The sequence below is a fragment of the Amblyraja radiata genome, chromosome 2 (assembly GCF_010909765.2).
Source record: "Amblyraja radiata isolate CabotCenter1 chromosome 2, sAmbRad1.1.pri, whole genome shotgun sequence".
In the NCBI taxonomy this organism is placed as follows: Eukaryota; Metazoa; Chordata; class Chondrichthyes; order Rajiformes; family Rajidae; genus Amblyraja; species Amblyraja radiata.
Window position 1 is genome coordinate 73838765 of NC_045957.1, and position 25072 is coordinate 73863836.

At 45.1% G+C, this 25072-nt stretch overlaps 1 protein-coding gene across 3 annotated transcripts in view; it reads left to right on the forward strand.

Annotated features, from left to right (window-relative positions):
• Window positions 1-25072, forward strand: part of drosha (drosha ribonuclease III) — a 149846-nt gene that overhangs the window by 21616 nt on the left and 103158 nt on the right. For all 3 annotated transcript variants that reach the window (XM_033049054.1, XM_033049036.1, XM_033049044.1), the window contains exons 8-14: window positions 5422-5508; window positions 5608-5694; window positions 7553-7624; window positions 12487-12568; window positions 13573-13647; window positions 16190-16359; window positions 19582-19706. In XM_033049054.1, coding sequence (XP_032904945.1) covers window positions 5422-5508; window positions 5608-5694; window positions 7553-7624; window positions 12487-12568; window positions 13573-13647; window positions 16190-16359; window positions 19582-19706 — 698 coding nt within the window. The remainder of the gene's footprint in view (window positions 1-5421; window positions 5509-5607; window positions 5695-7552; window positions 7625-12486; window positions 12569-13572; window positions 13648-16189; window positions 16360-19581; window positions 19707-25072) is intronic.

The window sequence follows — 25072 nt, forward strand, 5'->3', positions numbered from 1 at the left end:
AGAGAGTTAATACCTGAAGCCAGAGAATTTGAGATGTTTCCTACTTTTATACTTCATTACAGTAGGGAAGGTGGCCATCTGACCTATCAAGACAATGCTGGGTCACAGAACATTGTTACCAGTTCCATTCTTCCGCTTGTTTTCTGCAATCTTTTCTTTCTCACATGCCCTGATTCTCCAAACACCAGCCACACTGGGGAAACCTGGAGTAGATAATTAACTAAGCAGTGCATCCTTGAATCCCGATCCTCCTCTGGTTACGTAAACCCGGACAGTTCACAAGTCGGAACTGCGGCTGTGAACCAAGTTCCCTCATCACAAAAGATGGCTGAAGAGATGGGTTGTCTGGCTGGAGAAGCATTGTAAATCTAGTTTTGTCACTTTTTAAAAATTGAAGCCGATATTAACACATTTTGTATAAGCCTTTAGTAATTGGCTATTGCATGTTAGCCAAATAGAATGCTTAGTAATTATAACCCCGCCTAATTGTAACATTCATAGTATAAGATCCTGCCCACTGCTTGCCAGTCTGAGTAGCAGTGTGAACGTGTGATGACCTGCTGTGTAGTTGATGACCTGAACAATAAAGATGTTTGTGTTTCAACCCGTGTGACTTTGACCTATTTACATGCTGTCAGATCGGGTCTGCCCCGCAACCGTTTATCGCGATTTATTTTGTTTACCAGTTTTTATTTTCGTGTTTTTTTGTGATTTGGGAACATGGCCAGCTCTTGTCGAAAGCCTAGCCCGCTTGTGTTTGATTCTGATATCGCTGAGCGATGGAGAATGTTTGAGAAAGATTACTCTAATTATATCCGCATCGTTCACCGCACCGATCCCGACAATTTGAAGGCTTCGCTACTGTTGAATTTAGCGGGTCCGGAGGCTATGATCCGCGCTGACTTGTTTGAATTTGCACCTGCCCAACTGGATGCGAATGGACAGGTATTGGTGCCAGCAGAATCTATAGATAACTCGATGGTGTTGCTGAGAAAGTTCAGAGAACTGTGTGACCTACCGTCTAATAGAATCCTTGCGAGTACAAGATTTTTTTCCCGAGTGCAACTGCCTGATGAACCTGTGGAACGATTCATCAGCGACCTGAGACACATCAGTTTTCGATGCAGATTTGGTGAGATAACAAATGAGCTTGTTAGAGATAAAATTGTGTGAGGAATGAGTGACCGAAAGCTGCGAGCTCAACTATTACGAAATGCAGACCTGACTTTAGATCAGGCTATTCATGCTTGTCGGATGGCTGAGACTGTGGCACCACTGGCTGATTATGATAGCGCGAATGCTAATCAACAACTAAATGTGAATATGGCTAGTTACTCTCCACAAAGATTTATTAATGCATCCAGCAAGGTTCAGAACGTGCCTAACACGAGGTGCACAAACTGTAACTATTTTCACTCCAGGGGGTGCCAATTTTGCATAGCCCATGGAAAAGTATTTCATAATTGCAAAAACCCCAACCACTTTGCTAATTGTTGTTGATCTAGTGGGAGTACAGCTCCAAGGTCGAAGCTGCACCTGATTCAACAAGACCCGTCAGATTCAGATTCTCATGAACAAAACAAATCTTCCCACGGGAACGACTCTGATAGCTCAGACACTGAGTCTACCGTACCATCCCTAAACCTGCGCACCACGGGCAAAGTTACTGATCCTGCTGTGACATTGATGGTCAATAACAAACCACTGATTGCCAAGGTCGATACTGGTGCCCGCGTGAACGTCATGTCACTCAAAGTGTTCAACAAGATAAGAACCACTGTGCGCATGAGAAAAGACTCCTCCACTTGTTCGACAACCAACTCGGCAAACTACCTACAATATATAAGATCATTGTCGACCATACAGTCACCCCGATCGTACGTGCCCCTCACCGTGTCCCGCATGGTACGCGTGAGCAAATACACGATGAACTTAAACGTATGGTCTCTATCGGGGTCCTCGCTGAAGTTAGCGAGCCCTCTGCTTGGGTTTCCACCATGGTTGTCACCACAAAGAAAGACAAGAAGGAGTTACGCATCTGCATCAATCCTAAAGATTTGAACACAGCAATCAAACGGCAACACTATCCCATGAGGACCATCGAGGACATCGCAGCACAAATCGGTAACGCAACGGTGTTCTCAGTCTTGGATGCCCAAAACTCATTTTGGTAAATCCCGTTAGACCGTGCCTCATCGGCATTAACACCATTTGCCACCCCGTTTGGACGTTACCGGTACCTAAGAATGCCCTTTGGCATCAACTTTGCCAGCTAAGTCTTCCAGCATACAATGGAACAACTGTTTGCAGAATTCCCCTGTGCTATCATAGTTGATAACATTCTGGTTTATGGCCGCGATGCCACCGAGCACGATGCAAACCTACGTAAAGTAGTGGACCGTGCCAGAGACATCAACTTAAAGCTGAACCCACTTAAATGCAGGTTCAGGGTTCCCGAAGTCACTTGCATTGGTCACGTGTTCACTAGCAACGGACTAAAACCAGATCCATTGAAAGGTTCAAAGGTTTTTATTAGTCACATTCACATACACCGAGGTGTTATGAAGTGAAATACTTTTTGCCATTTTGCAGTACACAAAAGAATACAGACATAACACCAATGAGAGTCTTAAACACAAAGAACATCCCCCCACAATGGCTCCCACCATGAGGGAAGGCACAAAGTCCAGTCCCCAACCCCAGTTCACCCATAGTCGGGCCTATTGAGGCCTCTACAGTTGCCTCTACGGAGGCCCGATGTTCCTGGCCGTTCTCGCCGGGTGGTGGTGCTCCGGCGTCGGGAGAGTCCTCACAGCGGCTTGGGAACCCTGGAACGGCCGCCTCCGTACTGGAGGCCGCGGCTTTCGAAGCCGACAAGGCCGCGCCGGATGGAGCTCCACAACTGGCGATCTCGTCGCGAGATCCCAGGCTCCCGGTGTAAAGTTCGGCGCCGCCGCCCGCAGCTGGCCGCTCCACAGTCCCGCAGATCCGCGATGTTGTTCCCGGCGGTATCAGCTCACCGGAGCTCCAGCGCGGCGACCAAGGCAAGGCATCGCCCGCTCCACGATAGCGCTCCAGCGCTGTGCCGCCGCCGAAGCCGAGGTTCTGGCGGTCCGCGACAGGAAACGCCGCTCCAGGTCCGCTGGTAGGCCGCGAGGACGGGTCGATGCTGCAGACCGGAGAAAAGCTGCCTCTCCGACCAGGTAGACTGCAGCAATTAACGAGCTGCCAGTACCAACTGACATCACCAGCCTACAATGATTTCTAGGCATGGTTAACTACCTGGGGAAGTTCATCCCCAATCTCAGCGAACTTTCAGCCCCCCTACGTCAACTAACTCACAAGGACAACACTTGGTCCTGGTACCCAAACCACCAGCGAGCTTTCGAGACTTTAAAACCACAGCTCGCTACTGCACCGACTCTGTCTTACTTTAACCTCAACCTGCCAGTTACAATCACCTGCGACGCATCCCAGTATGGACTAGGCACTGCATGCCTGCAGACCTCTTTCAACGGCGATGTTTTCCCGGTATCCTACGCTTCCAGAACACTAACGGATACCGAACAGCGCTATGCCCAGATAGAAAAAGAGCTGCTTGCCGTGGTTTTTGCCTGCTCCAAATTCAAAGACTTCATTTTTGGCAAAACCTTCACGGTAGAAACTGATCATTAACCTCTGGTTACCATACTGAGCAAGCCTATCCACGCTGCCCCAGCAAAGCTTCAATGCATGATGATGCAGCTTCAACGGTTCGACCTCCGCATTGTCTACATAAAAGGTAAAGACATGCACATCGCAGACACTCTATCCCGGGCACCACGCGCCACCAGCGAACAACATCCTTACGAACGTGAGGAATTCTCCGTTCCAAAGGTTTCCTTCGTTCCAACTGACCGCCTCGCCAAACACACTGCCATGGATAAAACCTCCCAGCTGCTAACTTCTGTCATTAAAGGCGGCTGGCCAAACAAACAATCCAACACCCCTACTGAAGGTAAATGGTCACAAAACGGTCATCCCCCCCCATCCCTACGTAAAGAGTACTACGAGGAGATCCACGGTGTCCACCCAGGCGTTGAGGCCACCCTACAGCGCGTCAAGGAAATGATTTACTGGCCCAGAATGACCAAGTATTTTCTGGAAAAAATGGAGTCATGCGCAATCTGCAACAGGCAGGCGTCGCACCAGCAAAAACAACTGCTGCTGTCCCACCCGGCTCCCTCCCTACCATGGTCATCCATGGCCGCCGACATCTACAGACGCAACCGTCAACACATCCTTACAGTGAAGGAACGACGTCCGGCGCTCCAGGGTCCTGACGCCCCTCCACTGAACTTTAAAGTGATCGCTGTTCCAGTCGCTCCAGTGCTTGCAGCTGCCACCCCCCGCCAGTCCCCGCGTGGGTCCACACCCTCACCCCCCCTTGTACCCGGTTCACATGTACCGCGAAGGTTGTCCCCTACGGTGTCTCCCCAGAGCCCTGTTGTGTGGCGTGCCCTTAACCTTTCAGAGGAAAAGATTGATGAGGTAGCCCCCTAACGTATGCGGACCGGGCAGGTTAGTAAGCCGCCTGTTAGATACGGCGACTATGTTTAACCTTATTATTCTTAGATTTTGCATTTAACAATTTATTTACTCATGGTAGTGATAACGCTGTATCTACTTTTCATTTATAGAAGAGATATAGCATTGGCTATAGCATGTTAGCCAATTAGAATGCTTAATAATTATAACCCCGCCTAATTGTAACATTCATAGTGTAAGATCCTGCCCACTGCTTGCCAGTCTGAGTAACAGTGTGAACATGTGATGACCTGCTGTGTAGTTGATGAACTGAACAATAAAGATGTTTGTGTTTCAACCCGTGTGAGTTTGAGCTCTTTACAAACCTATAAATATCAATGTGTTAACTAGAATATATTCTTGTGGCTGTGGTCACACAACGCAGAAGCAGGCTCTTTGGCCCAACTTGTCCATGCCGACCAAGCTGTTCCATCCACTTACCTGTGTTTAGCCCATACCCCTCTCAACCTTTCCTATCCATTTCACCTGAGTTCAATGTGGTAAATTCCAGCTCACATCCAGATCGTGTATAGTAGAAAACTGAAGCACCTGTAAGGAAGCACTATAACAGTGACAATGTGCAAACTCCATACCGGTAGCTCCCATGATTCCCCAGGTTCCAGACCATGTATGGCTTTTGATGAACTGGGAAGTTAGTTACACTAATATTATTGAGTTTTTGATGTAATTTAATTGTAAAAGCATCTGTCTCATATCTGATTAAATAACTTGACAACAAAGAGCCAATAATGACTGTGGTTCATTCATGGCCAAGAGGACATTGAAAAATTGTACTGCTTTTTATTTTTGGCAATGTTAGAAATGATAATAAACTCTTGAAATGCTTTCTTTCAGCAAACTGAAGCATGCCGTCCCATGACTAATAATGCAGGAAAATTATACCACTATCGAATTACAGTTTCTCCACCGACCAACTTCTTGGTAATTGTATTGTCAGCTGTACAGCAATGGAATACAAAGCTTTTTCAATTATTTCCTGGTGCTGGTTTTTACTGTTAACCTTAATTTTCTTTTTTCCAGACTGATAGACCAACTGTAATAGAGTACGATGATCATGAATACATTTTTGAGGGGTTTTCCCTCTTCTCTCACACTCCTCTCAATAATGTGAGTACTGCAGTTAAAAATATTATATTATATTTTGAATATATCACACGTGCTGGCACCATCATTTTTGGTGTCATTATTCGAAGTCCAAAGTCCGGCCGTCCAGCAAGCTTGGTGTACTGGAGCAGTTCACGTGAACCAACGTCCCTCTCCTCTCCTCGCCCGGCCACCTTTCTGCCTCCTGCAGTGACCTTGAAGGCACTGGAGGCATTACCCTGGTTCACCCTCCACTCCTCGTACCCAACGTCTTCAGCTCCCTCCCGGTTCTGCCTTCTGTTCGGGTGGGTTCTGTTGACCAACGAGCCTTCGGGCCGGTCCTGTAGTACGACAAGATTTCGGGCGGGTTACCGATTCCATTACATTATATGCATCCTCCTCTTCAATGTGGCACAGGTCCAATCAGATCATGTTGATCTGAAGACATGATGGTGTTTTAAATGTCACAAAGTATGTCAGGCAAAAGCTTTAATACCCGGTATAGAAATATAGAAACATAGAAAATAGGTGCAAGAGTAGGCCATTCAGCCCTTCGAGCCTGCACCGCCATTCAATATGATCATGGCTGATCATCCAACGCAATGTCGCAGTATGTTGTATATTTTTTTTTACGGACTAGATTGTGATGAGCATGGCATTGCCTTAAATTGGGGAGTGTGCAGGGGGAGGGGTGGGGGGCGCTGGTGTGGTGTAAATTACTTCTATTTAACACGTATTGTTTTATGATTTTAACATTCCATTTCTCAATGGACCTATTATAAGGGATCTAATTTAATGCTTAGGTTTAATGTAACAGGGGTGAACGGCCCATGTTGTTGATTAGTTTTCCACTCCCTGCATATTGATATTATTTTTGCCCCTAGCACGCAAACAAGTTTTTCACTGTACCCCGGTACACGTGACAATAAAGTAAACTCAAACTGAACTCAACTCAACTATCTTGTTTGAACACACCAGATCCATTTCAAATGAATGCTGTTCTTCCTCTTGGAAATCAGGAGATTGGGCGAAAAAGCCCATTCACTCAAATAAGTGTATGGTACTGCAAATTAATAATTTTTCAGAGACCTATGATGGTGTATGAAATGGGAGAAGGCATGGGCAGTGCAGGAATAGACTCCAATGTGACGGCCCATTCTCACATTTAACCCGCTTGCTTCTCAGTTTTATTGATGATTCCCTTGCTGCCCCATGCAGTTTCAGCTTTGGATACGTTCTCAACAATTAACGCCCCAGAGTTAGAGAGTTCCAGCATTTCTTATTCCTTCAGTCTTATATGCCTGACCTTCTCCTGAGACAGAGTTCCATAAATCTAGATTCTCCAGACTATGCAAACAATGTTTCAGCATAGGTCAGATCATTCCATCTTGTACTCCTAAATGTTTCTGTCAGATCATCCCCCATTCAGACCAAGCCCAGCGAATATGGGCTCTTTCTCTTGCGTCTCTCTTCATTTACAGAAATCAGTGGAGTAAATGTTATCTTACATCCCCTTTATTACACTTGCATTAGTTTTCTTTTGTGTGCAAGGACACCTAAATCTCTTTGAACACCATTATTTAATTTCTTTTAACATTTAAAATAGAATTGATTCTTTCAGCCAGGAAATAATATCACATTTCCTCACATATTTTGCCAGTGCCCTAGAAATCAAGTATTTGCATTGATAAATGGAATGTGATCCATTTCCTCTACATCTGAACATGTCAAAAAATAATAATGTCTTGATTTTTAAGGGGAATATACCTTAACATGTCCTTAAATGTTTGACAAAAAACGTAATGGTGTTATTATTTCATCACATACTATGGGAACAAAAATTACATTATCTAACTGAATATGCATTGCTATTAATTTTCAGATTCCTTTATGTAAGGTTATACGTTTCAATATTGACTATACTATTCATTTCATGGAAGAAATGATGCCAGAGGTAAGTGTTGGTTTAACTTTAAGTGATAGTTAATATAGCTCCTATATTATTAATTAACAGACCTCCCATGGTCATTCGTGGGATGTAGGTATTACTGGTAAACCTAATTGTCCTTGAGAAAGTGGTGGTGAGCATTGGCTTGAAGTGGTGCAAGTGAGGATGTTGGCTGATGTTTGCACAGCATTCATTCCCATCACTGATCTTCAAATTGCACTGTCCGTATGCAGCAAAACCCAAATGACGTGTGTTTGCGCCATATATCTTGTAGACAACAAAGGTTGCAATAAGTTGCTGATGGAAGGCATCTGTCTGTTGGATGAGATGTCAATCAAACAAGGTTCATAAGTACTAGGAGCAGAATTAGGCCATTCAGCCCATCAAGTCTACTCCGCCATTCAATCATGGCTGATCTATCGTTCTCTCTCAACCCCATTCACTTGCCTTCGTCCCATAACCCCGGACACCCTTATAAATCAAGAATTATCAATCTGCACCCTGAAAATATTCATTGATCCAGCCTCCACAGCCATCTGTGGCAATGAATTCCACAGATTTGCCACCATTTGATTAAAGAAATTCCTGCTTAAAGCCCCTTCCCTCCACCTCCCCCCTTCCCTTCACCCCCCTCTCAGCCCCCCTTGCCCCCCTCTCTCTCCTCCCATCTCTCGCTCCCCTCTTCCCCCACCCTCCCCACCTCACCCACCCACCCTCTCCTCCTCCCCTCCACCCTCCCTCTGTCTCTTGCCCTTCTGTCTCTGCCTCTCTCGTCTCTCCCCATTCTCGCTCTGACCTCACTCTCTAACCCCCCCCTCTAGAGTTGGGGGCTATACGTCAGTGGATAGGGCAGTTATGGGGTAAAAGGAGCAAATTAATAATATTAATATAATATCAAGGGGGTAGTTAGTGTGTGTGTGGGGGTGGTTAGTGTGTGTGACGCCGCATGCCGCCCCCCCTCCCCCCCCCGCAAACGCGCGTTGGGGGAACAGACTCAACGGGTCTGCACTTTGTCTAGTTATACTTAAAGGGTTGACAGTGGAGATGCAATAGCAAAGATTTAAAGGCCACATGGATGATCTCCAAAAATTGTTCATCCCTGTCTGGCGAAAAAATAATACGGGGAAGGCGGCTCAACTGTGGCTAATGAGGGAAATTAAGGATAGTGTTAAATACAAGGAAAATGCATGTAAATTGGCCAGATGAAGCAACAATTTGGGCTGGGAGAAATGTAGAACTAAACAGAGGAGGACAAAGTGGTTAATTAAGAGGGGGAAAAGGAGCATGAAAGAAAGCTTGCGGGGAATATAAAAACTGACTAAAAGGCCCCTTTGATATGTAAAAAGGAAAGGATTAGTGAAGACAAATGTAGGTCTGTTACAATCAGAGATAGGTGAATTTATAATGGGAAACAAGGAAATGGCAGAACAGTTAAACAAATACTTTGGTTCTGTCTTCACAAAGGAAGACAAACAATCTCCCAGAAATACTAGGGGACCGAGCATCCAGTGGGAGGGAGGAACTGTTAGGTAAACTGTTGGGACTGAAGGCAGATAAATCCCCAGGGCCTGATGGTCTGCATCCCAGAGTACTCAAGGAGGTGGCCCTAGGAATCGTGGATTTCCCAATGTTCTCTTGACTCTGGATCAGTTCCTGTGGACTGGAGGGTAGCCAATGTAACCCCACTTTTTAAGAAAGGAGGGAGAGAGAAAACGGAATTATCGGTATTAGGGAAGATGCTTGAGTCGATTGTTAAAGATGTTATAGCAGCGACAGGATCGGTCAAATCAGCATGGATTTATGAAGGGGAAACCATGCTTGGCAAAACTGGAATTTTTTGAGTATGTAACAAGTAGAATGGATAAAGGAGAGCCGGTGGATGTGGTGTAGCTGGATTTTCAAAAAGCCTTTTCAGAATGGCAGGCAGTGACAAGTGGGGTGCCGCAAGGTTCGGTGCTGGGACACCAGTTATTTACAATATATATTAACGATTTAGACAAGGGAATTAAATGTGACATCTCCAACTTTACGAATGGCACAAAGTTGGGTGGCAGTGTGAGCTGCGATGAGGATGCTATGAGGCTGCAGGATGACTTGAACAGGGTGGGCGGGTGCATGGCAGATGCTGCATAATGTGGATAAATGTGAGGTTATCCACTTTGGTGGCAAGAACAGGAAGGCAGATTATTGTCTGAATGGTGTCAGATTAGGAAAAGGGGAGGTGCGAGAGGATTTGAGTTTAGGAGCAAGGAGGTCCTACAGCAGTTGTACAGGGCCCTGGTGAGACTGCACCTGGAGTATTGTGTGCAATTTTGGTCTCCTAATTTGAGGAAGGACATTATTGCTATTGAGGGAGTACAGCGTAGGTTCACCAGGTTAATTCCTGAGATGGCGGGACTGACATATGATGAAAGAATGGGTCGACTGGGCTTGTGTTCACTGGAATTTATTATTAATTTCTAATTATTTATTTATTTATTAGAAGTAAGTACAATACAGTGGCACCTTTTTTCAAGTGCCAAATATATGTTGGCATGTTACATTCTATGTCCAGCTTCATTTTTTATTTTATTTTTTAAATGAGAGAGAGAAAAAGAGAGTAGGTAATAGAGAGTAGAAAAACATGTGATGTGTAGTGTGTGAGAAAAAAACCCGAAAAGAGAGAGAGAGTGAGGGAGAGAAGTAAAAAAGAAGAAAGAGAGAGAGAAAGAGTAGAAAATAGGAGATAGGAGATAAGTATTTATATTCTTGACCATCTTTCACCCAGACCTGAAACAGTTGGTTTTTACATTTTTGTTGCACCATATGCTTCCAAGAAGTCAATAAATGGAGACCAACTCGTTAAGAATTGGTCTGGTTTATCTGTTAGGAGGAATCGCATTTCTTCAAGATGTGCTGTGTCCAACATATTTATAATCCACATTTTAAGCGTTGGTATGGGTGTATTTTTCCAAAATTTGAGTATAAGTTTTTTTGCTATTATTAACCCATAATTAAAAAATGAATTTTGAAATGTGCTTAATTTATTCCCGTCTTTCGTTACTCCAAGTATAATTATTTCAGTGTTAGGCTCCATTTTTTTTATCTTGAATTCTGGAATTTAGAAGGATGAGAGCGGATCTTATAGAAACATATAAAATTCTTAAAGGATTGGACAGGCTAGATGCAGGAAAAAAATTCCCGATGTTGGGGGAGTCCAGAACCAGGGGTCACACTTTAAGAATAAGGGGTAGACCATTTAGAACTGCAGTCACTCACCTTTTTATTTGCTAGAGGTTCCAATGTTAACCCTGGCCAGATTGGAGAGACTCGGACTTTAAAATTGGGTAAAAGCTTCAGGGCTGCTGGGAGATTTGGTCAATTTGAAAGTGCTCTCTGGAATTGGGACAAGCTGCAGAGTGATGCCAGTTTGTCTAGAGCCCAGATCCAAGCTGCAGGAAAAGAATAAGAACATCTGCAGACCCTGTCAATTAGGTGCAAAATGCATAGAATGGATTGGATGACTACAAACCAGACATACACCTTGTAAATAATGTTGCAGAGTTTCCCTTTGCCGAATGTTGATTGGATTAGGTATTGAGCCTTGTCTGGTTTTCTTGCAGATCAGGGTAAATGTTGCTATGTTTGCTTCCCTGAGAGGCCCTGTTTGAATACAATCTATTGAGCTGCTGTATTATTGGGTTAGGGAAATATCTGTTATGTATGGGGTTAAACAATATCTGTAATTGGATTGTAACTAGACCACCCCATGTGGTTTGGCCCCTAAAGGTCCGGGGACCTATAAAGTTCCGCTGAGGTCCCGCGTAGATCTTCTGGGAGTGCGCTTAAGGGCCTGTCCCATTTACGTGTCCTTGGCACGCAAATTACGCGACCTCGTGGTCGCGTTAAGCTGAGACGGTCGAGTGAAGGTCGGGCGTGATTACATGCGTACGCACAGCTGTCTGGAGCGCGTGACGTCATTTGAAGATGGGCACAAAGCTGGAGTAACTCAGCGGGGCCGGCAGCTTCTCTGGAGAGAAGGAATGGGTGAGGTTTCGTGTCGAGACTCTTCTTCAGTCTGAAAAGAAGGGTCTTGATTCGACACGTCATCCATTGCTTCTCTCCAGAGATGCTGTCGGTCCCGCTGAGTTACTCCTGCATTTTGTGTCTATCTTCAATTTTCTTGGCCCCGCTCTGGGAGTGGGGGCGGGGGCGGGTCCGGACCGCAACGGCCGTGAGCTCCAGGCCGAGTTCGGCAATCGTTTACCTGCTTCGGCTGCTGTTGGAGGTGAGACGTTGCGCCGCGCCAGGGTCTTGGGCCTGTCCCACTTTGGCCGTCAGATCCGCCACAGGCCATTGGCGCGCAAAGTTTTCGTTCACTGCAAGAATTTCGGAGCCCCACGCGATGTCGGGACCAGCCCCGCACAACTCCATACCCCTCTGCGCTTCTAAGTGGGACCGGCTCCGCGCGGCCATACGGTGCCTGTACGCCTCAAGCGACCATGAGCCAAATTGCGAGCCAAGGACGCGTAAGTGGGACAGGCCCTTTAGGACCGCGTGACCTTCTGGGGTGTCTCTGTTTGAGCGAGGCCGAGGGTTTGAACAGGCAGATACGAGGATCGAACCCGCGCTCGTTAGGTACAGTGGTGGGAACTGTAATTGTGTTTTGTTAAAATAAAGATTAGTTGATCATGTGCTTGATTCAGTGGTTTTTGACTGAAACTAGACTGGGGGGAAGCTTAGAACGAGCAATTTACATCAGCATCTGCAAACTGTTGTGACTTGGCCAAGATGGGAACAATTGCCTCCAATATATGTCAATAAATGAAATAAAGCTGTTTTTTGTTGGCTTTTCAAAGACGGGATTTTGCTTCTTATTTTGATTACAGAATTTCTGTGTGAAAGGATTGGAAATGTTCTCCTCGTTCTTATACAAGGATGTTTTGGAACTGTACGACTGGAATATTCTTGGTAAAGTGAAATAAAATTACTTCAAGATTTTGAAATGTGGAGTGTTTTGAGACAGTAGATAATTAAAAAATAATAATTTTGTGAAGATTAAACTGCCAATCAATAATTTTGCAACCAATATAACCACTAATGCCAGAGTTAGAGCCAAACGAACCATTGCAATAAAATATCAGGTTCAAAGGTTATTTATTGGTCACATACACCATAGGTGTAGTGAAATACTACTTGCCAATGCAGCACATAAAAAAAGAATACAGACATAACAATAATAAAGAGATTTAAACATAAAAAATATCCCCCCACAATGGTTCCCATTTTGAGGGAAGGCACAATGTCCAGTGCCCATCCCATGTCCACCCACAGTCGGGCCTATTGAGGCCTCCACAGTCGCCTTATCTCACGAGTTATTCTTGAACGAAATGTAAAGCTCATTCTTTCTTATTGAAGGTACACTACAATTGCTTGATTGAAGTAATAGATCTCTGCTTAAAAAAACTAATTTTATGTGCGGTTTGTTGATTCTTGGTAGTAAATTTAAACACGGTATGCTTCACTATTTTGCCTTCAGTGTTAACATCCTTCTGGATCAGTGACAGGTTTATAATGGAAGGCGAGTGTAACTACAGAGTACCAAATTTACTAAAGGGGAAATTCCATTATAAAATGTGAAGATCGGTATTTATCATGGAAATTGAAGTGTAAGGACAGAATGAGATCTGAATACATCCCATGTTCACTGATCAAAATACTCTCGGGCATTTAAGCCCACCTCGTTTAAATCTTACACGCTGTCCTGTTTCCTGAAACATAACCTGATGGGAGTTTTAAATAGTTTTTTGCCTAGTGTAAAATATCAAAAAACATATATTTGTTTTAACACATTAACCAGACATTATGGTCACATTTTCCACATTCTAACCACTTTCTGGGGAACAATGCTTCTCCGGACTACTCTATTGGATTATGTAAGTGTTTTCATGCATGTAAATCTTGATGTTTCCTAGGTCCAGTATTTGAGAGTGGAGCTGCATCCTGCCCAAGATTTCATTTTCTCCCCCGTTTTGTGCGATCAATTCCCGGTGAGAAATGCTGCTGTTGTGGTTAAGTTTTTCACATGGAATTTCCTGTGTGTGATGTGATACAAAAAGCAACCAATGACACCATTAACCTCAAAGCAAAACTACCTAGTATTGAGAAACAAAAAGTGTTGGCGTAACTCGGCGCGTCAGGCAGCATCGCTGGAGAACATGGATTGGTGAGGTTTCGAGTTGACCCTTCTTCAGACACTAGCACTTTGTCTTATTTCAACAACCTAGTCTGTGCTGCTTTTAATTCAAACACCAGTTACATCAGTCTGAAGAAGGGTCTCGACCCGAAACATCACACATTCCTTCTCTCCAGGGATGCTGCCTGTCCCGCTGAGTTCCTTCAGCATTTCGTGTCTGTCTTTGATTTATACCTGTGTCTGCGGTTCCTTCCAACACATACCAGTTACCATCTGTCTACTTTCAGTTGATATCACCTGTGTAAAGGCAAACTGTGCTAATGTGCATTACTTTACTACGGATATTAGTTTAGATTTATGGTAAACTAAGTCTCTACTAACCCCAGCTGCCCTTCTGTGGGAAACAGAGATTCATGATGTTACATTCAGTACTCCCGATGGGACCAAGCATAGATTAGAGGCCCATTGCGTTGAGCACCTACACTCTGATCCCCAGGCCTACTGGCGCTCCTAGTTCCTAACAGTTTTTAACTTCCCTTCCAATTCCTTTTCCCGACTTTTTTGGTTTTGGCCTCTTCCGTTGCCAGAGTGCGTCCACATGCCAACTGGAAGAATACCACCTTGTTTTCCAAATGGGTAGCTTGCATTCAATGGTATGTACATTGAATTCTCCGAATTCAAATAATACTCCACTCCTCGCTTTCCCTTGTCCCCCCCACCCTGATGCACATCCATCTCTTCCACCATGCCCCACCAGACCATTTACCCTGCTTCTTACCCTTACCCTCCCCCCCCCCCACCCCCTTACACTCCTCTTACACCCCCAAGCCCCATATTTCCATTGATCCCTTCTCCCTGACCTCTTCCATGCATATCCTTCTCTCTGGCTTTGCAGTTGTCCTCTCTTCTTTACTAATCTGACATCTTTCTGTTGCCTTTTCACCTCTAACCTTTGTTATTATCGCCACCCATCTGCCAATCACCCACCCCTTCTCACCTGTATCCTCCTATCACTGACCAGGTTTTGCGTAATCCTCGCTTTTCCTTTTCAGCTTTCTCTCCCCTACCCCTTCAGTCTGAAGACTGTTCCCGACTTATAACATTCTCTGTCTATTGCCTCCACTGATGCTGCCTAACCTGTTGAGTTCCACCAGCACTTTCTGTTTAGCTTGAGATTCCTGCTTCTACACTTGTGTCTCTCTGTTGGTATTAGGTTTAACATCTTATGTCAAAGATAGACACAAAGTGCTGCAGTAACTCAAGCAGCATTCCTGGAGAACATGAATAGATGACGTTTGGGGTTGGATCACGTCTTCATTCTCTTACTCATACTCCTTGTTGTTACATTTTATGTCACTGTTTCCTTATGCCCTTTAAGACAGACAGACATCTATCTGATCCATGTTTAGCAAATTTGCAGATGACACAAAGTTGGGTGGCAATGTGAACTGTGAGGAGGATGCTATGAGAATGCAAGGTGACTTGGACAGGTTTGGGGGTGGGTAGAAGCATGGCAGATTAAGTTTAATGTGGATAAATGTGAGGTTATCCACTTTGGTATCAAAAACAGGAAGGCAGATTACTATCTAAATTTTGTCAAGTTGGGAAAAGGGGAAGTACAATGGTATCTGGGGGTCCTTGGTCATCAGTCTATGAAAGTAAACATGCAGGTACAGCATGCAGTGAAGAAAGCGAATGGCATGTTGGCCTTTATAACAAGAGGAGACAAGTATAGGAGCAAAGAAGTCCTTCTACAGTTGTACAGGGCCCTAGTGAGACCATACCTGGAGTATTGTCTGCAGTTTTGGTCCTCTAATTTGAGGAAGGACATTCTTGCTATTGAGGGAGTGCAGCGTAGGTTTACAAGGTTAATCCCGGGATGGCGGGACTGTCATATGCTGAGAGAATGGAGCAGCTGGGCTTGTACACTCTGGAGTTTAGAAGGATGAGAGGGTATCTTATTGAAACATATAAGATTGTTAAGGGTTTGGACATACTAGAGGCAGGCAACATGTTCCCGATGTTGGGGGAGTCCAAAACTAGGGGCCACAGTTTAAGAATAAGGGGAAAGCCATTTAGAACGGAGATGCGGAAATACTTTTCTCACAGAGAGTTGTGAGTCTGTGGAATTCCCTGCCTCAGAGGGCGGTGGAGGCCACTTCTCTGGATACTTTCAAGAGAGTGGTAGATAGGGCTCTTAAAGATAGCGGAGTCAGGGGGATATGGGGAGAATGCAGGAACGGGGCACTGATTGGGGATGATCAGCCATGATCACATTGAATGGCAGTGCTGGCTCGAAGGGCCGAATGGTCTACTCCTGCACCTATTGTCTGTTGTCTATTGTCACTCCCATCACGGTCACTTCATGTGTGTCTGTTCTGCTTTGTTGTCTTCAGATAGTGGGAAAGAAGTACTGTCCATGCATCAGGTGTTGCTTTACCTGCTGCACAGCAACAAACCTCTTGTTCCCGAGGAGGAGATTGCCAATATGCTGCAGTGGGAGGAGTTGGATTGGCAGAAGTACGCCGAAGAGTGCAAAGGCATGATCGTGACCTACCCTGGCATGGTAAGTGAAGGTGGAAGTAGAAACTAGCCTAAACGCAATGTGCTCTTTGTGGAAAGAAGTATTATGGCTGTAATGTCCTTATAAAGACATCAGATATGATCTCAACAGCAGCGAAGGTTTTACAACAATAAAAACAAACAACCTTCCTTGCCAAAAGCATCTTCAGTGTATAAACTGGTCCAAGCTGCGTCATGTGCACTACCAAGGAAAATTATGCTCAGCTTCATTTGGGAGATATTAGGGCTGATTATCACGATCTTGGTCCAAAAGCAACTTTGAGGCAAATCATTGGGTTGCAAAGGGAGGTAGACCACAAAAAGGGTTTAGGGAGAGACTTCCAGAGCTCGGGCAGCTGAATGTATACCCGTCGACATTGGAACGCTTCCATTTGGGGATGTGTTAATTTAAAAGCAGCAAGTTCTCACCAAAGTTATCATCGCCCTTGGATCCCGACCCAAAATGTCGTCAGTTCATTTCTCTCCACAGATGCAGCCTGACGTGCTGAGTTCCTCCAACACTTTGCTTTTTCCTCATTCTTTATACTGATGTTGTTTGAAGGTAGAAGGGTGTGGGCCAAGACACGCAGGGTAAATTTCATCTTCTGACTCGTGTCAGGAGTTATGGGGAGGTCAGGAGAATGGGGTTGAAAGGAAGAGAGTAGACTTGACGGGCTAAATGGCCTAATTCTGCTCCTATCACATGAATTTATGAAATGATGAATCTGAGATGCTTTTCATCAACATTACTTCTTCAGGAAGATGGCACTGCCAAATGCTCTAGCATTCCATCAACAGAGTGCACCAGAGTATCAGCCTGGAACTGTTCAGTACATTGTGCATGGGACTTCAATCAATAAGCTTTTGATTGAGAAGTGAGCGTGTCATCACCAAGCCAGAGCTGCTGCTAAGAAGACAGGATGGAGAGCTGCAGACTGATGCTCATGGCTTGCCCAAATCAATTGTACATTGTTCACCTCAAACAAAAATGCTTCCCTTTTGAGAAGAGTGGACGCAAACCAGAGCATAATTACCAAATATTGATGTCCATTTGTTCAATCGTTGAAACGATAATGGAACGTTAACATTTAGAGACCTGAAGTATGGAGTGTGAGAAATATTACATTGTGTATTCAAAGCCATGCTTCAATCACAGCTGGAGAACTGTGCACCTTCGGCAATTTATGATTGCCCTGGAATGAATGCCACACTAATATTCCCAACTCTTATATGATGAAGAACGTTTACATAGACGGGTCCTTTATTTCTTGAAGGAATTGATTGTGTAAAATGAACTGGAAGTCAAAAGGTATGAAACAAGAGTTGGACCATTTGGAAGAGAATATGGGAAATGCTTTTTATGTTGGAAGTGTGAACTGTCCCATAAAATGCTCCAGATGCCTCGTTTATTACTGAAGTTACATCTCAGATTGGCAGTTTCTATTTTACAAGTACACACGGAAATGGTTTAATTGGCTTTATTTTATAAATCTTCCCATTGTTCTTGCCTGACTATTTTCATGATACTTTGACTCAAATTACTTAATACATTTGGGAGTTATAGTTTCAGATGATATACAACAGCAACAATTTGCAGTTATATGGTAAATTTACGTGGACATCCACAGGGGGTTATGAAATAAATGTATTGTTAAGTCACCGCAGAAGTAATTTGAGGAAATAACTAAAAGATTTGTTAGGACGTGATTCCAAGGAGTGTCATTAAGCAGGAAAGTTACCGAATAGTGAAAGATAGAGTTGACGTGCAGGGGATGTTTCCACTCACGGGAGAGTCTAGGACAAGAGGGTGTAGCCTCAGCTTTCAGAAGTAGAAAGATGGTCCTCCCTTTAAGCTCAATGGGTAACAATTCTAAATCGGTAGACTATGGTTTCAAGTCACAACCTAATGATTCAGAAGTGTTGAATCTTGGCAAAAAATAAAATCGAGGCTACCACTCCATTACAGTACTGAGTGAGTGATTCACTGTTGAAGGTTAACGGTCATAATGCGATCCCACCAGCTCTCTCGGGTAGAGGAGTAAACTCTCGTGATGCCATTTCAAAGAATAGCAGCGGTGCTCTACTTGGCGTTCTGAACCAACATTTAATCCTTAAAAAACCCCAAAGATTATCTGGTTATTAGCCTCAAAGGCACCATATGATTGCAAGTAATATATTCCTCCTTCACACACCTTTCTTCTCTTGCTCCCTTATTCCCCCTCTTCCTCCTTCCTGTATATTCTCTCCCAGTAAACCTCCTTGTTTCCACTTGCCAAGACCAACTTTTCAACCTGTTCAACCAGAATGTTCATCCTGAAACCTCTCTGAATCTCAGTTATTACCATCACCTTTTCCTCAACTCGTGGGGGAGTCTGGGACCGTAGCCTCAGAATAAAAGGACTCACCTTTAGGAAGGTGATGAGGAATTTCCTGAGCCAGAAGGTGGTGGAATTCATTGCCACAGACTGCTGTGAAGGCCGTCAATGGATATTTCTAAGGCGGAGATTGACAGATTCTTGATTTGCAAGCTTGTCAGGGGTTACGGGGCGAAGGCAGGAGAATGGGGTTGAGAGGAACATATAGATCAGCCATGATTGAATGGTGGAGTGGACTTGATGAGTCAAATACTTCTGCTGCTATGACATGAATTTATCAAAGTGCGATGGAGCAATGAACTTATTTGGAGCGATGAAGGTTCAGCATTGCCTGAGCTGAGAACCTTCTCAACTAACACAAAAGGTTAAAATTATAAGTGCTCCTGGATGATGAAACGGCTGGAAGTGATAAAAGAGGCATGGAGGGATGTAAACCAAAATGACAATTTTTGAAATAGTACATTTTAATTGCCAACTAATGAAGGTGAGTAATGTAAAGGGCGAAGAACATAGCGTCCAGGGAATGAGTTTAGGCAAGACAAACAGTGTTTCAATGACATGTGGAGGGACGGAACAGCGACCAGATAGTTGTGTCATGGAATAACATGGATTACACAGGTTTCATGGGATTCGGTCCCAGATTAATCATCTGCTGAAGCATGTACTGCAGAGAAGAAAAATAACCTGGGTGTAACTCCTTGTTAGAGTTGACCAAATAATTTTCAGTGACAAATCATTTTAGGTCAGCTGTAAGATTGCTATGCAGCAGCATTTTCTGTTTTTTGTGTAAATGGCGTCTTGCTATTTACTAAATGTCTGTTTGAACTTGAATCTTTGGCCTCTCTTTGCAGAAACCCAGCTCAGTTCGCATTGACCAGTTGGACCGGGAGCAGTTTAATCCTGAGGTCATCACTTTTCCAATTATCGTGCACTTTGGGATTCGGCCTGCTCAGCTCAGCTACGCCGGGGACCCACAGTAAGTCGACCACTGCTCAATTCAACATTGTGTGCTGGAAATACGCAATACAACAAGGCTGGGCAGCAGCGTTAGGGAAAGTAACATCTTTAAAAAGTAAATTCTGATATGAAGCTTCAATATTTTATCCTCTAGAAACATGGTAAAAAATAGATTTTGATTGATTGAATTGATTGAAAGATATAGCATGAAAACAGGCCTTTCGTCCCACCACATTCACACTGATCATCAATCACCTGTTCATACTAGTTCTGATATCCCACTTTTTTCATCCATGCTACACACTAGGTACAATTTTTAAAGCCAATTAATCTACAAACCTGCACGTCTTTGGGATGTGGGAGGAAACTGGAGGAAATCCACATGGTCACGAGGAGAACGTGCATACTCCACACAGTCAACACCTAAGGTCGGGATCGAATCTGGATCTCTGGCGCTGTGAGACAGCAGCAATGTCTGCTGTGCCACTGTGCAATTCATGTTCCCACAATTACTTGCCTAGACTACACTTACAGCACATCCTAAACCTGCATCCTCTGCTACCAAGTATGCGCGTATTACGTACATGGAAATACCACGTCCTGCACATTCCATCTCGCGCAAATTCATTATCATGCTCCTTCACGTTCACAGGATCTATATCAGGAAACTCTCTACCTAAGAGCATTCTGAAAGTACCTTCACCAGGTGGACTGCAGGGGTTCAAGAAAGCAGTTCCCTGCCATCACTGAACTGCAATTGGGAATTGGCATTAAATGTTGGCCATCCCAGCAATATTCAATAGGTGCAGGAGTAGGCCATTGGCCCTTCGAGCCAGCACCGCCATTCAATGTGATCATGGCTGGTCAGAAGTCTCAGAAATGAATGAAAAGAAAATGTCTATTTCTGTCCTCTCAATTATCTATCCATTTGTCCATTAGTCCTTTCTCCTTATTTACGTTATTAGAATGACTGTACATTAATCGTTCTTCACATTATTCCCTTTATCGTGTATCTGTGGGTGGCAGGGCCTGATTTAGATGAAGAGAGGCCCTAAGCTGTTCCACATGTGAGGCCCCCTCCGCGTTGGTGTTCAGCGCTGGCGGCGAGGCAGCCATGGCGGCCAAATCTCCCACAATTCAAAGCGAGGGAGAAAGTGCCCAGCGTCGACCAGTTGCCTTTGATGTGCGCATGCGCAGGGCGGCCGATGATGTGCTGGCCTTGGTTGTGCGCATGTGCATGGGGGAGGACGTGCAGGCCGCAGCAATGCGCATTTGCAAGGTGGCCTGCCGTGTCGACGGATGAGGAGCGAGCGGAGCCCGGCGCGGCCCGGACACGGATAGCGGGGGGAGATGGAGAGAGAGGGCTAGAGAGGGGGGCCGCCCAGAGTTGAACGGTAGGTGTCCTGCCTTGGCCGGAGGCCCCCCTAGACCTCGAGGCCCTAAGCTTAAGCTTGTCTAGCTATAGGTAAATCCGGCCCTGGTGGGTGGCTTGATTGTAATCATGTATTGTCTTTCCGCTGACTGGTTAGCACGCAACAAAAGCCTTTTGCTGTACCTCGGACACGTGACAATAACCTAAACTCAAACTCCGTTCTAAAGGGAAGAACTCCTGCTCTTCCCTTATCTCCCTCACATTTATCTGGTAAGTTTCTTCACTATTCTCACCAAAACGGCATTCTCCTTCCTGCGTGGCTGTTGGTATTGAGATCAGTGGTGACCAGTGCTCAATTGAGCCCTCTTCTGTTGTCGTTTGCTACATGTTGTCGAGTAGAAGGAAAATGTAGAATAATTAAGATTAAAATTCACATATACTGGTTAATGCTAAATGCTGAAACTTTCATGGGGTGCTTATTTATGCTTTCTCCAACATGGGTGGCACGGTTGCGCAGCAGTAGAGTTGCTGCCTTACAGCGCCAGAGACCTGGGTTCGATCCTGTGTCTGGGCGCTGTCTGTATGGAGTATGTACGTTCTCCCCGTGACCGCATGGGTTTTTTTCAAGGTGCTCTGGTTTCCTCCCACACTGCAAAGACATATAGGTTTGTAGATTAATTGGTTTTGGTACATGCACCAAAAGATTATCAGATTGGTAAAATGTCCCTGGTGTGTAGGATAACGGATTCCGGAAGTGGCGGCGCTGTTAACAGCTGCGGCTCGCCTGCAGTCCGTCTGTCTTTACTTTTTTCTGTTGTTTTTTTTGTCTTGTTTTGGTTAAGTTTTAGTTTGTTGGGTTGTGTTGGAGGGGGTGAAACATGTTCTATGTCTCTTCCTTCGGGGGAATGCGACTTTTTCGTGTCGTATCCCCCTTCTCTGCCTCCGTCTGTGCTGAGGCCTGGTGGCGGAGCTGGCGGCCTCCAGCCTGCGACCGACCCCGGGGCTCCGGAGGCAGAGCCAGCCAGGGCTTACCAGCGGGAGGCTGGCCGTCTTCGGGGCTAAGGCAGCGGTGGCCCGACTTGCTGGTGCGGCGTTCTGGCTTTTGGCGGCGGCCTGGAGCTGATGCAGTGGGGCTCGGAGCTGAGACTGCGAGACCCGGAGCTGGGGCAGCGGCCTGGAGCTCGGGCGGCTGCCCGGAGCTGGGGCGGCGGCCCGGAGCGGAGACTGCGGGACCTGGAGCGGCGACTGCGGGACCCGGAGCTGGGGCGGCGGCCCGGAGCGGAGACTGCGGGACCCAGAGCGGAGACTGCGGGACCCGGAGCGGAGACTGCGGGACCCGGAGCTGGGGCGGCGGCCTGGAGCTGGGGCGGCGGCCTGGAGCGGAGACTGCGGGACATGGAGCTGGGGCGGTGGCCTGGAGCTGGGGCGGCGGCCTGGAGCTGGGACGGCGGCCCGGAGCCGATGCTGTGGTGGGCCGTCTCGGAGCGGAGACGGCGTTCCGGCTTTCGGCGGCAGCGACAACACCACGGAGGTCCGCTGGACTGGAGAGCGGCATCTTCGGCCTGGATCGATCGCCTCAGCGCAGAGGGAGAACAAGGAGGGAAGAGACGGAGACTAAGACTTTGCCTCCATCACAGTGAGGATGTGCTTGGTGAACTCACTGTGGTGGATGTTTAATTTGTGTTTATTGTATGTTTTGTTATTATTGATTCTGTGTATGACTGCAGGCAACATAATTTCGTTCAGACCGAAAGGTCTGAATGACAATAAAGGATCTATCTATCTATCTATCTATCTATCTATCTATCTATCTATCTATAATGCAGAGATCGCTGGTCGGCGTAGACTCGGTGGGCCGTGGGCTTGTTTCTGCATTGTATCTTTAAACTAAACTAAACTGAACTAAACTTCTGGTTCCATTGATTTCAGTATTACAAGATGTCAGAGAGAGCTGGCAGCCAAATTATTTTGTATTAGTGAGTAAAGAGACATTTCTCTCTCATTAAGTGGTTTTGTGACACCACACATGCACTATTTTTTAAGCTGATACATTAATGAAGGGCTCCCACTATTTAAGGACATATCTGGTAAGCTCAACAGTAGTCAAGGGACAATTTACATTTATAACAAACCAATTAACCTACAAACCTGTACGTCTTTGGAGTGTGGGAGGAAACCAAAGATCTCGAAGAAAACCCACGCGGTCACGGGGAGAACAAACTCCGTACAGATAGCGCCCGTAGTCGGGATCGAACCCGCGTCTCTGGCACAGAAAACCCTGTATCTAGTCTTCTGTTGGAATATAATTTCTCAAACATATAATAGGTTCCTGTGTGCATGGAGTTGGGAAATAGTCAGGAAAAATGTTCCCGATGTTGGGGGAGTCCAGAACCAGGGGTCACGGTTTAAGAGTAAGGGGTAGGCCATTTAAGACTGAGATGGGGGGAAAATAGTTTTCATCCAGAGAGTTGTGAATCTGGAATTCACTGCCACAGAAGGCAGTGGAGGCCAATTCACTGGATGTTTTCAAGAGAGTTAGATTTAGCTCTTATGGTTAAAGGAAACAAGGGATATGGGGAAAAAGCAGGAATGGGGTACTGATTTTAGATGATCAGCCATGATCATATTGAATGGCAGTGCTGGTTCAAATGGCCTACTCCTGCACCTATTTTTCTTTATTTCTAAATAGCAAGAAATCTCTTAAATCAGTGATTTCAAGTGTAATTAACTGGCGCCTACTGAAGTTGTTCTGGAGGATATTGGAAGCTTCGGTGGATATGGGGTTCTCCACTTTTGCATTAGTTCAGCAACTTCTTAGAAGATCAGGAATTAACTCTGCAACCTTCAATACACTAGAAGAGAATCTGATGACGAAGCTAGGATATACTGTAAGCATTCGGAAGAGGAAAGATGGTGCTCCCTTTAAGCTCAATGGGTAACAATTCTGAATCAGTAGGTTGCGGTTTCAAGTCACAACCTACTGATGCAGAAGTGTTGGATCTTGGCAAAAAATAAAATCAAGGCTTCCACTCCTTTACAGCACTGAGTGAATGATTCACTGTTGAAGATCGTGTCTAAGATTGACGGTCATACTGGGACCCCACCTGCTCTCTGGTGGAGGTGTAAACAAGCTTGTGGCACCATTTCACAGAAGTTCCACTTGGTATCCTGAACAACATTGAATCCTAAAACAACAACTAAACATAGATTATCTGGTTATTAGCCTCAAATGCAAGTAATATATACCTCCCTTGCACACCTTTCTTCTCTTGCTCCCTTATTCCCTCTCTTCCTGTATTTTGTCTCCCAGTAAAACTCTTTGTTGCCACTTGCCAAGACCAACTTTTAAGCCATGTCCCAGAATATTCACCTCTGAATCTCAGTTATCATTCTCTCACCATCACTCTTTTCTCAACTTGTTCTCATTCCTCCACAGAGCAGCTGTTTTCCCTTTCCTTTATTAAACCTCTCGGTCACTAAAGTATTCACCACTATTTTATTCCCCAAACCATTGCATTTCAGCATCACAACTAAGTAACAAAACTAACACAAATGCTTTTATAAAATGAGTGCATGTATTTTTGTATTCCATGCTCAATATACTTTCAATATGTCCTGCAGGTGTAATATTTCTCTTCCACACAGTTTCCTTTATTTAGCATTGTTTGTGCAAAATAGCCTTCCACCTTGCACCCTCCCTTAACATAACATGAAATTGCTTGTGCATGTACCCTTACTTGCACTGCTGCAATTAACCATTCTGCAATTAACCATGCAAAAGCTCCAGATCTGGCAACACCTCTCTTTGCAAATCTTATCTTTGTTTTCAAATCCTTCCATGGCTTTGCAACTATATAATTTCATAGTCTCCTCCAGCCCCATAGCCCTGTTAAGATCTTGGTGCTCTTCCAGATGCAGTTTCTTCCCATTTTAATCATTCTCACATTGGCGGTTCTGCTCTCAGCAGGCTCGGTGCTAAACTTTGGCAAATCCTCCCTAAATCTCTCTCACTC